The sequence below is a fragment of the Ammodytes marinus genome (assembly GCF_949987685.1).
Source record: "Ammodytes marinus genome assembly, chromosome: 11".
In the NCBI taxonomy this organism is placed as follows: domain Eukaryota; kingdom Metazoa; phylum Chordata; class Actinopteri; order Uranoscopiformes; family Ammodytidae; genus Ammodytes; species Ammodytes marinus.
This window is the reverse complement of record NC_137215.1, coordinates 31,798,839-31,810,659: the sequence shown is the minus strand read 5'-3', so window position 1 is coordinate 31,810,659 and position 11,821 is coordinate 31,798,839. Positions and strand designations below refer to the sequence as shown.

Genomic DNA, 11,821 nt, shown 5'->3' with positions numbered 1-11,821 from the left:
TATTGATCCACGGCCCTGACAGACAGAGGGCGAGGCGTATCTGGCTTCGCTTCCGGACAGGGGGCTGGGGCAACTCAAAGATTGTATATTTACGAGGGGAGCTGCAGCTCTTTTTAAAAAATAGGCCATTGTGAGATTAGCTGAACATCAGCATAGTACAATAAATTATCTGAAAGTTTTTTTCAGCAAACAATTAAAGAAAAACGTATTAGGGACCACTAAGACCATATAATATGGTGTATAATAGTACCGAAAAGTGTATAATATGGGAGCTTTAAATTTTGTCAGTTGGAAATCAAGCCAGCCCGCGCACCCCCTGACAACTCACGGCGCCCCCACCATTTGAGAAGCACTGGGTTAGAACACCTCTCCTACATCCAGGAAGAGGTATCGTGACATTCTCCATGTCAAGAAGCTGATCAAATGCTCCTAACTTGCTGTTTAAAAACATGGTCAAGAAAATTCAGTTAGCATTGAATCAATGCTATCCACAGCAAAAACGGTAGATGGAGTATTAGAATATATGGGTAACTTTGACCAAACCAAATCTAAATTCAGCTCTAATGTTAGATGAGAGCATGTATTGGGGTGGACGGTGCAGGTAAACACACCACCACACATTCTAGTAAGGCAGAAGTGATAATTGAGTCGGATTACTTTAGTGTGACTCTATAATATAATTTTTAATGAAAATGTTGCATAGTCAACCTTTAAGGCAATCCCCAAAAAACATGACAATGAAAACCAGCCTTTTCTGCACTAAAATACACAAGTGCATCCTCATGATGTTTTTAGTATCTGTGGTGACATGAGTGCATAGAGACAAGCCCACAGTGGCACTCGGTGACAGCACAGAGCACTTCTCACATTATTATGAACACATGTTACAGCAGACACAACTGGTGACAGTCATTATTGACACCTCTGTGGAAGGTCATTATCACCAGAAAAAAAACACATGCAGCCTTCCATATAACAGCATAATAAATACTCATGGTAAGTGAAGAATTGAGATAGTATGTAAAAATGTTTCAAACCAATAAGTCATAGTTTAGAGGAGTCAACATTTGACTCACTGACTAATCTCATAATTACAATAGATATTCCCCCAGTGTATTTTACGACAGTGTATTTTCAGGAAAAAAAATTGTAAATCTTTTTTTTTTAAAGATAAAATCAGACAGTTCAATGTTGTTATAGTACAAATCCACCCTCAGATGTGCTATAATTTAGTTCCTACATTTCCTAGAAATCTATCCCCTAAGAAAGGTTGAAAGCAAACACTTTGTATGGTTAACACAAGACAGTCCAAACATATTGTCCTGTTGCTTCACTTCACTGTTGTTGAGGCTATTGTAAGTGAAGAAACATGCATCTCACACCACCAGACATTGACTCTGGACATCTTAAATAACTAATTATTTCTTCTGTGGGATTCTAGCTGTGTTGAAAAATCTTGACATATCAGCACATAAATACAACATAGTCCAGAAAATACAAAGTATGTTACAAATGTGGCTGCCTCAACAGTTTGAGTCTGGTTAAGGTTAACCTCTTCACCTCAGTGTGGTGCAAGAGTAGCATGGCAGAACTCTATACATATACTGGCTCCTGGTGACTTGAATGATCCCCATACCTTCTCAAACAAACCCAGCAGAGCCACGAGGAACCAACAACAAGCAAGGAAGTTACTCTTTCACTTGTAGACAAAAGGTCTAAACCTCCTTGTCCTTTTCACTTGAGACTTTAGATGAGACAGCACGGCCCTGTTTATTCCTCGTCATCGTCCTCATCATGGCAGTGTGTGATCTCCTGTGGCACCTGAGGGAAGCAGTGTGGAGGCTGCAGCTCGCTGAGGGAGCGGCTCAGCTGATGGCGTTTACACTGTGTCTCTAGGTCCACCTCATGGCGGTTTCTTGTTGCTAGCGGCGACTCTGTGTCCATGATGTTGACGTGGCTGTGCTCCACCGTGGATTCATGAGGCATCTGGGAGGGAGACATTTATGTAATGCCATAAATGAAGTGCAGATGACAAACATAGAAGGATGTGTCCATTTTGCCCTGAGTGGGAACTAGGAGTGAACTCACCAGTACATGTGAAGCTCTAAAGAGATAGCTAAAAGGGTAGTAGAGCAGGTTGATGAAGGAGGCGGCATACAGGTCAGCGTAGCGGATCACTTGAGAGGCAAACAGTGTCTGTCGGGATCCACTGCGAAAAAGACTTCCCATCATGCCATAGCACATGTCCATGTCATGGGTCACTTTCTGAAAAGAACACAAAAGATTTTGGCAGTGTTTTTTTTTTTGGCACCCATCTTGACGCAAAAAATAAAAAGATTAGTACGGATTTTTTGTTGTGTCTGACCTGCGGGGAAACAAGGTCCCTCTATTTAGGCTAATGGGAGAAACCTGTGAATGTTAAAATCTCCTCAGTGTCAGTAAACATATAGGGGCGAGTGGGGTGAGATGTGCCACTTTTTACTCAAAGTTATTTTAAAGTGAGGCCTTGCCAGTTATGTCTCCAACTCAAATATGTACATATATTTCAGGATGTTGTGCATCCCTGGCAATAACTTTGGATCTGGAATAAACTGTTTAAGAAATATAGCTTTCGGAAAAAAAGTTGTCTTGTGGCACAACTTGCCCCCGGTGTGGTGTAAATTGTGCCGTTGGAGAGAATACCATGGGGTAAATTGTGCCATTGATATATACACTCAACAAAAATATAAACGCAACACTTTTGTTTTTGCTCCCATTTTTCATGAGATGGACTTAAAGATCTAAAATTCATTCCAGATGCACAATATTACCATTTCTCTCAAACATTGTTCACAAATCTGTCTAAATGTGTGATAGTGAGCACTTCTGCTTTGCTGAGATAATCCATCCCACCTCACAGGTGTGCCACATCAAGATGCTGATCTGACATCATGATTAGTGCACAGGTGTGCCTTAGACTGTCCACAATAAACGGCCACTCTGAAATGTGCATTTTTTTGCTTTATTGGGGGTCTGGGGACTCAGAACCAGCCAGTATCTGGTGTGACCACCATTTGCCTCATGCAGTGCAACACATCTTCTTCGCATAGAGTTTATCAGATTGTCAATTGTGGCCTGTGGAATGTTGGTCCACTTCTCTTCAATGGCTGTGCGAAGTTACTGGATATTAGTGGGAAGTGGTGCACGCTGTCGTATACACCGGTCAAGCACATCCCAAACATGCTCAATGGGTGACATGTCCGGTGAGTATGCTGGCCATGCAAGAACTGGGACATTTTCAGCTTCCAAGAATTGTGTACAGATCCTTGCAACATGGGGCCGTGCATTATCTTGCTGAAACGTGAGGTGATGTTCATGGATGTATGGCACAACAATGGGCCTCAGGATCTCATCACGGTATCTCTGTGCATTCAAAATGCCATCAATAAAATGCACCTGTGTTCTTCGTCCATAACAGATGCCTGCCCATACCATAACCCCACCACCACCATGGGCCACTCGATCCACAACATTGACATCAGCAAAGCGCTCACCCACACGACGCCACACACGCTGTCTGCCATCTGCCCTGAACAATGTAAACCGAGATTCATCCGTGAAGAGAACACCTCTCCAACGTGCCAGACGCCATCGAATGTGAGCATTTGCCCACTCAAGTCTGTTACGGCGACGAGCTGGAGTCAGGTCAAGACCCCGATGAGGACGACGAGCATGCAGTTGAGCTTCCCTGAGACGGTTTCTGACAGTTTGTGCAGAAATTGTTTGGTTATGCAAACCAATTGTTTCAGCAGCTGTCTCAGTGGCTGGTCTCAGACGATCTTGGAGGTGAACCTGCTGGATGTGGAGGTCCTGGGCTGGTGTGGTTACACGTGGTCTGCGGTTGTGAGGCCGGTTGGATGTACTGCCATATTCTCTGAAACGCCTTTGGAGATGGCTTATGGTGGAGAAATGAACATTCAATGCACGAGCAACAGATCTGGTTGACATTCCTGCTGTCAGCATGCCAATTGCACGCTCCCTCAATGCTGTGGCATCTGTGGCATTTTGCTGTGAGACAAAACTGCACATTTCAGGGTGGCCTTTTATTGTGGACAGTCTAAGGCACACCTGTGCACTAATCATGCACAGATCAGCATCTTGATGTGGCACACCTGTGAGGTGGGATGGATTATCTCAGCAAAGCAGAAGTGCTCACTATCACACATTTAGACAGATTTGTGAACAATGTTTGAGAGAAATGGTAATATTGTGTATCTGGAATGAATTTTAGATCTTTAAGTCCATCTCATGAAAAATGGGAGCAAAAACAAAAGTGTTTATATTTTTGTTGAGTGTATCTCATAAACTGTAATGCAAGACAAATCCATTAGACAATTACTTATTTAAGGTTTATTTAAAGTAAATAAAGTAAATATTTTACAAAGATTGAAGGTCAATTTTCTTAAACAAGGCCTAGCAGATCTAGGTGGTTTTACCGGCAAAGCTCACAATGACAAAGTAACCATAATTTCTGCCTTTAAATCAAGGCTCAAAACTAGTGCTGTCAAACGATTAAAATATTTAATCACGATTAATCGCATTAATGTCATAGTTAACTCACCTAAATGTTCCTTGATTTCTTTTTGTCCCAATTTTAATGCTCTTATCACACCCATTCTCTACACCCTTGTAATTCAGTGTAGGCCTATTTCTTCTAAAATATCATAATTTGCAATTCAGTGCAAATAGCCCACAATGTAGATCTAACCCCCCTCCCCCCCAGCCCTAGAACAGCACACACACATAATTGGGACTTCTTTTTTTATTTAAAAACCAAACAATAAAACAACATAGGGTATATAAAACAAATTAGTATTTAGGCTAAATTAAACTGGTTGTTGTAGGCCTAAATGTTTTGGGAGTCGTTCATTCACGGCTTATTTCAGACTGTGTGAAGTGGACACACTAAACGCTTGTGTGCCGGTGGTTGCCATGGCGCTGCTGCAGCCGAGGCTTCAGTCGCCCTTCGTAAAAAAATAAAGTGAAAATAAAGTGAAAATTAATGACTGCCGGCTGCCACTAACATTCCTGGAGGTTTTGGTGTGCACGCAGAGTTATAAGTAAGACTTTTGCAAATGACAAGCTTTCTTTTCTGTTCTTTTTCCGCGAAGTCCCAGACTCACACAGAAGACACTACTAGTTAAGGTCGCACAGTTGAGATAGGAAGTGCTAGGTTCCGGTTCTATTTCGTTCCTACTGACCGCCAGAGGTGGTGCTTACAGCACTGGATGTTCCATCGCGCGCATGCGCAGGTCGAGATCTTTATACCAACAAAGTCACCTGTGACACCTGGGTGACCCCAGGAATGTCTATATATTCCGGAAGTCACCAGAGGTTCTGTTCCTTCTATCTTCTCGCGGACTAGCAGGTCGCACACATTGTTGTGTGCTAATATACCATTAGCTTGTCGCAAGTAGCTCGTACCTAAGGGTTGGTGCTTCGATTGACTTCGACCACCAAGGGCTGCGACTTGCAATTCGTTCGACTTGGCTGCGGCCGGGAAGGGGTGAGTAAAGTGTGAAGGCCACGTGTAGCCCGGCTACCGCGGAAGCTAATATCACCTTTCCACCTTGCTTTGATTAGATCAGGCGGCGGCTGGGTTCACAGTCGCCGTGTTAATCTTCGTTCGCACCGTTGCTTGTGTGTTTTTCGCTAAGCCCGGTTGCTAATTGTATGCTCGAATGTATTGTTTTCTAGCATTGTCGACTGTGCTCGGGTGCTAACTCGCCTAGACCGGTTGCTTACTTTGATTTAATCGAGCAGCGAGCGGCTTGGGGTCGGGTCCAAGCCGCCGCCACATTACTTTCTAGCATTGTCGCACTGTGGCTCGGGTGCTGAGTTCGCCTAGAGCGGTTGCATAGGCTACTAATTTGCTTGTCAAGTGGGCGGCTTCGGGTCAGAAGTCGCTTTCACTGTTGTATTGAGCTGTGTCCCACCAGTCGTGGGCTCTCACCTAAGCTATATGTGTATAGCCTACACTGTATGCTGCGCCGGTGGGCAAATTAGTTTCCTAAATCGCCTTCACCGTGTTATTTTAGCCGTGTCACACTGTTGCGCGTGTGTAGGCTGCGGTAGTGTGTCGCCAGTTGGCAGCTTAGTTCACACCGCTGTTTTTTTATAGCCGTGTCGCACCGTTGCTCGGTAGCTCACGCCTTAGCCTGACTGCATAGGCTACTTATTTGCTCGCCAGTGAACGTCGTTGCCGTCACTGTGTTATTAAGGCGCATTTTTGCTTGGGTGTGCTCTCGCCTAAGGCTCAATTGCCTATAGCCTTCGTTGATTTGCTCTCCAGTGGGCGGCTGGGGTTACCAAGAGCCGCTGACACTGCCAGGGGACTACAGATAGAGAATAGCATTTTGGCTAATTCTAGCATTTTTTAACCCATGTATGATCATGTGGTTTATTGATTTGCACTGTCCCCTTCTTAAATAAACTGAATTCAATTGAACTGTGTTATTTAGGGGGTTGCATTGTTGCTTGGGTGCGATCTCGCCTAAAGCTCGATTGCCTAGCCTACTGTAATTATGCTCGCCAGTGGGCAGCATAGTTTTACACCGCCACTGTATTATTCTAGCGCTGTATTATTCTAGCGGTGTCGCACCGTGGCTCGGTTGCTCTCGCCTGCTCTCGCCTGAAGCCCGGTTGCATACCTTATCATATTTTAATTGTCTCAACAGGTCGCATTGTTGCTTGGGTGCTCTCGCCTAAAGCTCGATTGCCTAGCCTACTGTAACTTGCTCGCCAGTGGGCGGCATAGTTTTACATCGCCACTGTATTATTCTAGCGGTGTCGCACCGTGGTTCGGTTGCTCTCGCTTGAAGCCCGGTTGCATACCTTATTCGGATTACATATTTTAATTGGCTCGACAGGTCGCGTTGTTGCTTGGGTGTGCTCTCGCCTAGAGCTCGATTGCCTAGCCTACTGTAACTTGCTCGCCAGTGGGCGGCATGGTTACACTGCCAATGTACTATTCTAGCGGTGTCGCACCGTGGCTCGGTTGCTCTCGCCTGAGGCCCGGTTGCATGCCTTAGTCGGATGCATATTTTAGCTGGCTCGACTTTTGGCTAGATTCTAGCATGTTTTACTGTAACCTGCTCACCAGTGGGCGTAGTTTTACGCCGCCACTGTATTATTCTAGCGGTGTCGCCCTTCTTATATGTCCATGGGTGTCGCACCGAGGCTCGGTTGCTCTCGCCTAAAGCCCGGTTGCATACATTGGTTGCTCGCCAGGGAGCGTCTTGGGTTTCCAAGAGTCGCCTTCACTGTGTTATTTTAGCTGTCACACGGTTGTCGTGTCTGTGCAGGCTACTGTAATTTGCTCGCCAGTGGGCGCTATAGTTTGCACCGCCGCTGTATTATTCTGGCGGTGTCGCGCCGTGGCTCGGTTGCTCTCGCCTGAAGCCCGGTTGCATACCTTAGTCAGATGCATATTTAGTTGGCTCGACAGTGGGCAGCTTAGGCCTTCATGACCTCCATACAGGGGGGAATGGCCATGACAAGTGCCCTGCAGGTCCATGCATGAACTGTAGTTTCATGTCTCAGGCACTTAGGTTGCTAGGTAGAGGCTCTTCTACTAGCCTCCAACCAGCTCATGGTACCAGTGGCAGTGAGTAACCTTGCGGCTGGGCATCCTTCCTACTACAGGGGATGACATGCTGTCCACAGCTGCGTCCTGTAACCTCTTAGAGGTGGGCAGCTCGGCTAGAGGGTCGGTGTCCGTCCGTGACTCGCCAAGTATGGGGTTAGATGAAGCTCTGGTTTCATCTGCACCCACGAATGCCTTCTTTTCGGCAGGCCCTCAATCATCCGTTTCTCTGTGCCTCCCTCTGAGCCTTATTCCACAGAGCTCCGTAGATGCTGGCCAGATTTAAGGGCTCTCTCCCATCACACTAGTGACAGCAGAGCTCTGGCAGCCATGCACAATGCTGATAGTTAGGGCTTGGACTGGTTAGCTCCGATTGAGCCTGCTATAGCATCCCTGGTTGTCTCCCCAGACGAGGCTCTGAGAGCCGATGTGCGCTGCCCTCGGCCCCAGTGCCGGATTTCAGGCGACCTCCTTACTAGGAGTTACGACATTGCTGCCTGCAGGGCTGTAAACTAGCGGTCGCCACTCGCCAAATGCGACCAAAATATTCCCCTGGCGACTTAATTTTGGAGGGATACATGCCACTGGGGCGGGTAAAAGTTTGTCCCGATGGTCGTGCTCTTGCGATAAATGATGCATGATAGAACAAAACATTGTAGTAGCTGTAAACTGATAAATTATGACGGTAGCAAACGTCAAGCTAAACTGGTGATTTGTTGTGTGTCACACTGAAGTAGCTCCCCCGACGTCACCGCTGTAGAAAAGAAGTTCCCCCGAAGAAACGTAGCGTGCGCGTCACCGCCATAGAATGTGAAGAACGCCGCTCTTTAAAAGTTTTGGCGCAGCAAAAGCAGTTCGAGCGCAGCAATGGAGCTCTAAATAGATACTGGATTGGATTGGTCCCATTTTTAGTTCTGATGAGTAATAAGTAATGAGTGTAGGGCTGCAACAACGAATCGATAAAATCGATTAGTAAAAGCGTTGGCAACGAATTTGGTCATCGATTCGTTGAGTCGCGCGATTAATAAATCACTTGCAGGCGCGGCACTGTTTACCCAGCCGCCGACAGGTTCATGCACACCCACAGCGAGCCTTCCGCACGTGAAGCGGTTGGTCATATCTAACACTGGACTGTAGGCCTATATAAAAGTGTTGTACCTTTGCTGTATTTGGGTTAAAAAAAACTCCTTCAACTCAGTATCCGTCTAGTCCAAAAAAACTCTGTCAGCTGCTGCTGCTGCAGACTGTGTGCAGACGGGCTCGGAGAGTCGGCATCGGCGCATCAACAGTCATTCAAAGCAGCGGCAGTAATCACACAACCGAACGGTGTAGAAAGTCCCGTCAGTTAAAATAGTAATCCAGTTTTTAAATCCATGTTAAAATCGGAAGGATATAGAGCTAGTTAGCTTTAAAAAAGTAGCAAACATGTCAACTGTGATGTGTTCAGGCCGGCTCAGTAATATGATTGATGTGATCAAATGCAACACAAAAAAAAAGAAAATTCAGATTTTGGCGATTTTCCCACCAATATAAAATAGATAGTAAAGATGGAATTATGACTTGTTTAATGTCCTATCTTGAGCTATGATCATATCAGCAATTAAAGCAATAATACAAGTTCTATTTCAACAAAATAATAGAAAAGTATCAATAGTGATATCAATAAAGACTTGAATCGTTAAGGAGTCTCAAATGGTATCACTATCCATAAAAATTAATGATCTCCTGTCATCTGAGAGAAATTAAGATGATTTAATTGTTTTAACCGTTAGTATTTACTGGTTAAAAATCTTATCGGTCGACTGGTTTACCATGGACATCCCTTATACTGTATAAATGTATATCATACATTGTATGTTTTTTTTGTGTTATCCCAGTTAGGTTTATTATTCATTTTTTATCATTTAATATTACTTTTAATTGTTCCGGGACATTGGAGCAATAACCTGGTGTTTTGACACTGCAGTTTGCACTGTTTTTTTTAATCCGATTCATCGATTAATCGAAAAAATAATCGACCGATTAATCGATTATTAAAATAATCGTTAGTTGCAGCCCTAAATGAGTGTTTCCTTTGTCACAGTTTTGCACTGTTAAAGTTTTAAATGTGCAATGTTTGAAATGAAATGAATGAAACTAAATTAATATAATATTAAAATGTATTTCTAAATATTACTTTGGCCTCTTTTCTAAGCATGTACTGCTATATAATACTGTTATCTCAATAAAAAGTACTGAAACAGATGTATATATGCAACAAAAAGAGGCAATTTATTATTTGGCCGGTAAAAAATGTACTTGGCCGGTAGATTCTTTCATCTACCGGTCCCCTTGGCAGGTGAGCCAAAAAGTTAGTTTACAGCCCTGGCTGCCTGTGTGGGCCACCTAGGAATTTGCTTTCTCACACAGTCCTGGCTCGGTCGCAAACCATACAGGGGTCAGGTGCTGGTCACTCAGCATGGACCCTCAGTGATGCTTCACTGCAGACTTTGCATTATGACTTAGGGAGCTAGGCAGGTTGATGTCAACTGTGACGTCGTCCCAGTCGGAGGTGTGTCGACAGACCCTCCATTCTCTTCCAGTGATCCCAGGCCAGACGTTCGGCCAGCTGCTCTTCAGGCCCGGTGCGAAGTGTCCAGGTTGACCAGGCTAGACAGTAATTGCACGCTGCGACGTGCACCTCTGCCTGATTCCAGGCCGGGAACCTCTGTGGTACCCCGTGCCAATAGCTTCAACCACGTTCAGGTGGACAATCAAGGGGCCAGTGCTTCTCAGCACATTCTGTACAGTGCCGTAACACTGCGCTACAGCTGTATTTCAGGCGACAGGAGGTCGGCGTCCAGCCTCCGCCCTCCCCCAGAGTCCCTGGGGGTGCTACTCGATGCTCGGTAGGTTCTACTCAACCGAAGTTCAGGTACCAGGAGGTGGGGCGGGGTCGCCCCGTTCTGGACTAAGACGGCGGAATCAGTGCCTCACGATTCTTCCTTTCCCCATGCTGCGTGTTGCAGGGGTCCTCCAGTCTATCGCTCAGGCGGACTGGGTTGTTCATAGCCCTGAAAGATGCTACTTTCAAGTCCCTACTGCCCAATGTCACAGGTGGTCCTCCCCTTTGCATTTCTGGGCAAGGTGTACCAGTTCAGGGTTCTTCCGTTTGGGCCATCCCTGGCTCTGCGCATATTAAACAGTGTGTGGCAGCATCCCTGCCACCATTACAGCTCAGCTGGTGCTCGACTCGGCGGCCATGCGAGCCTGCCTTTCTCCGTAGCGCGTAGCTACCGTTCAGCAGCTACTCAGCACTTCATGCAATGGAGGCTGCTGGAGTACAGCCTCTTCCTTCGACTGATAAGTATGCTGACCTCAGCATTATCTAATCATCATTATCTAAGCTGTCCAAGTTCCAGGTGTCCGGAACACAGCGATAGAAAAGGGCCACCCCCGGGGAGTGGAGACTCCATCCGGAGGTGGTGGGCATGATTGGGACAAGTATGGCAGGGCAGTGGCATATCTCTTTGCTTCCGAAGAGAAGACCCACTGTCCCCCTGGGTTCTCCTAGATGGAGAGGACCAGTCACCTAAGGCAGGATGCTCTGGCTGATGCTTGGCCAGTCAGCCTGCTTTATGCATTTCCTACAATTCTTTTGTTACTGACAACACTGGATGGGGTCCAGCATTGCAGTTACAGCCTACGTTGGTGGCTCCACATTGGCCAGGAGGGCCATGGATCCCAGCGTTACTAAACTCCTCAAGGAGAGCCTTGGTGCCTTCCAGGGAGACAGGACCTTCTGTCTCAGGTAGGCGGACACATGTGGCACTCGAACTCGGGGCGCCTGCAGCTGTGCGTGGGGCTCCTGGTAGCCAGGACCCACTGGGACGTATTGCGACCAGTCAGAGGTCTATACCCTTTTACTTCAGGGGCACTCTCCACTACATGGCGCTATGCAAACAGGTGGAAGTTGTTTTCACAGTGGTGCATGGCACATGGCGAAGTCCTATGGACTTGCTCAGTGATAGTGATACTACACTTCTGCAGTCTGTGTTGGGCAGCAGGAGAGCTGCTTCCACCCTGTGCGTCTATGTGTCTGCGATATCGGCCGCACATGCAGGGGTGGATAACCAGACGGTAGGGTCCCACTACCTAGTCAGGCAGTTTCTGAAGGGAGGCCAGAGGCTTCATTCAGCCACCATGACCCCTGAGGGC

The 11,821-nt window shown here is 46.2% G+C and overlaps 1 protein-coding gene across 1 annotated transcript in view; it reads right to left on the bottom strand.

Moving 5' to 3' along the window:
- Nucleotides 1–673: 673 nt before the first annotated feature.
- Nucleotides 674–11,821, bottom strand: part of nt5c2a (5'-nucleotidase, cytosolic IIa) — a 136,949-nt gene continuing 125,801 nt past the window's right edge. Inside the window, 2 exon segments of the mRNA XM_080036630.1 lie at nt 674–1,986; nt 2,089–2,265. Of these exon segments, the coding sequence (XP_079892756.1) occupies nt 1,771–1,986; nt 2,089–2,265 (393 nt within the window). The 3' untranslated portion in view covers nt 674–1,770.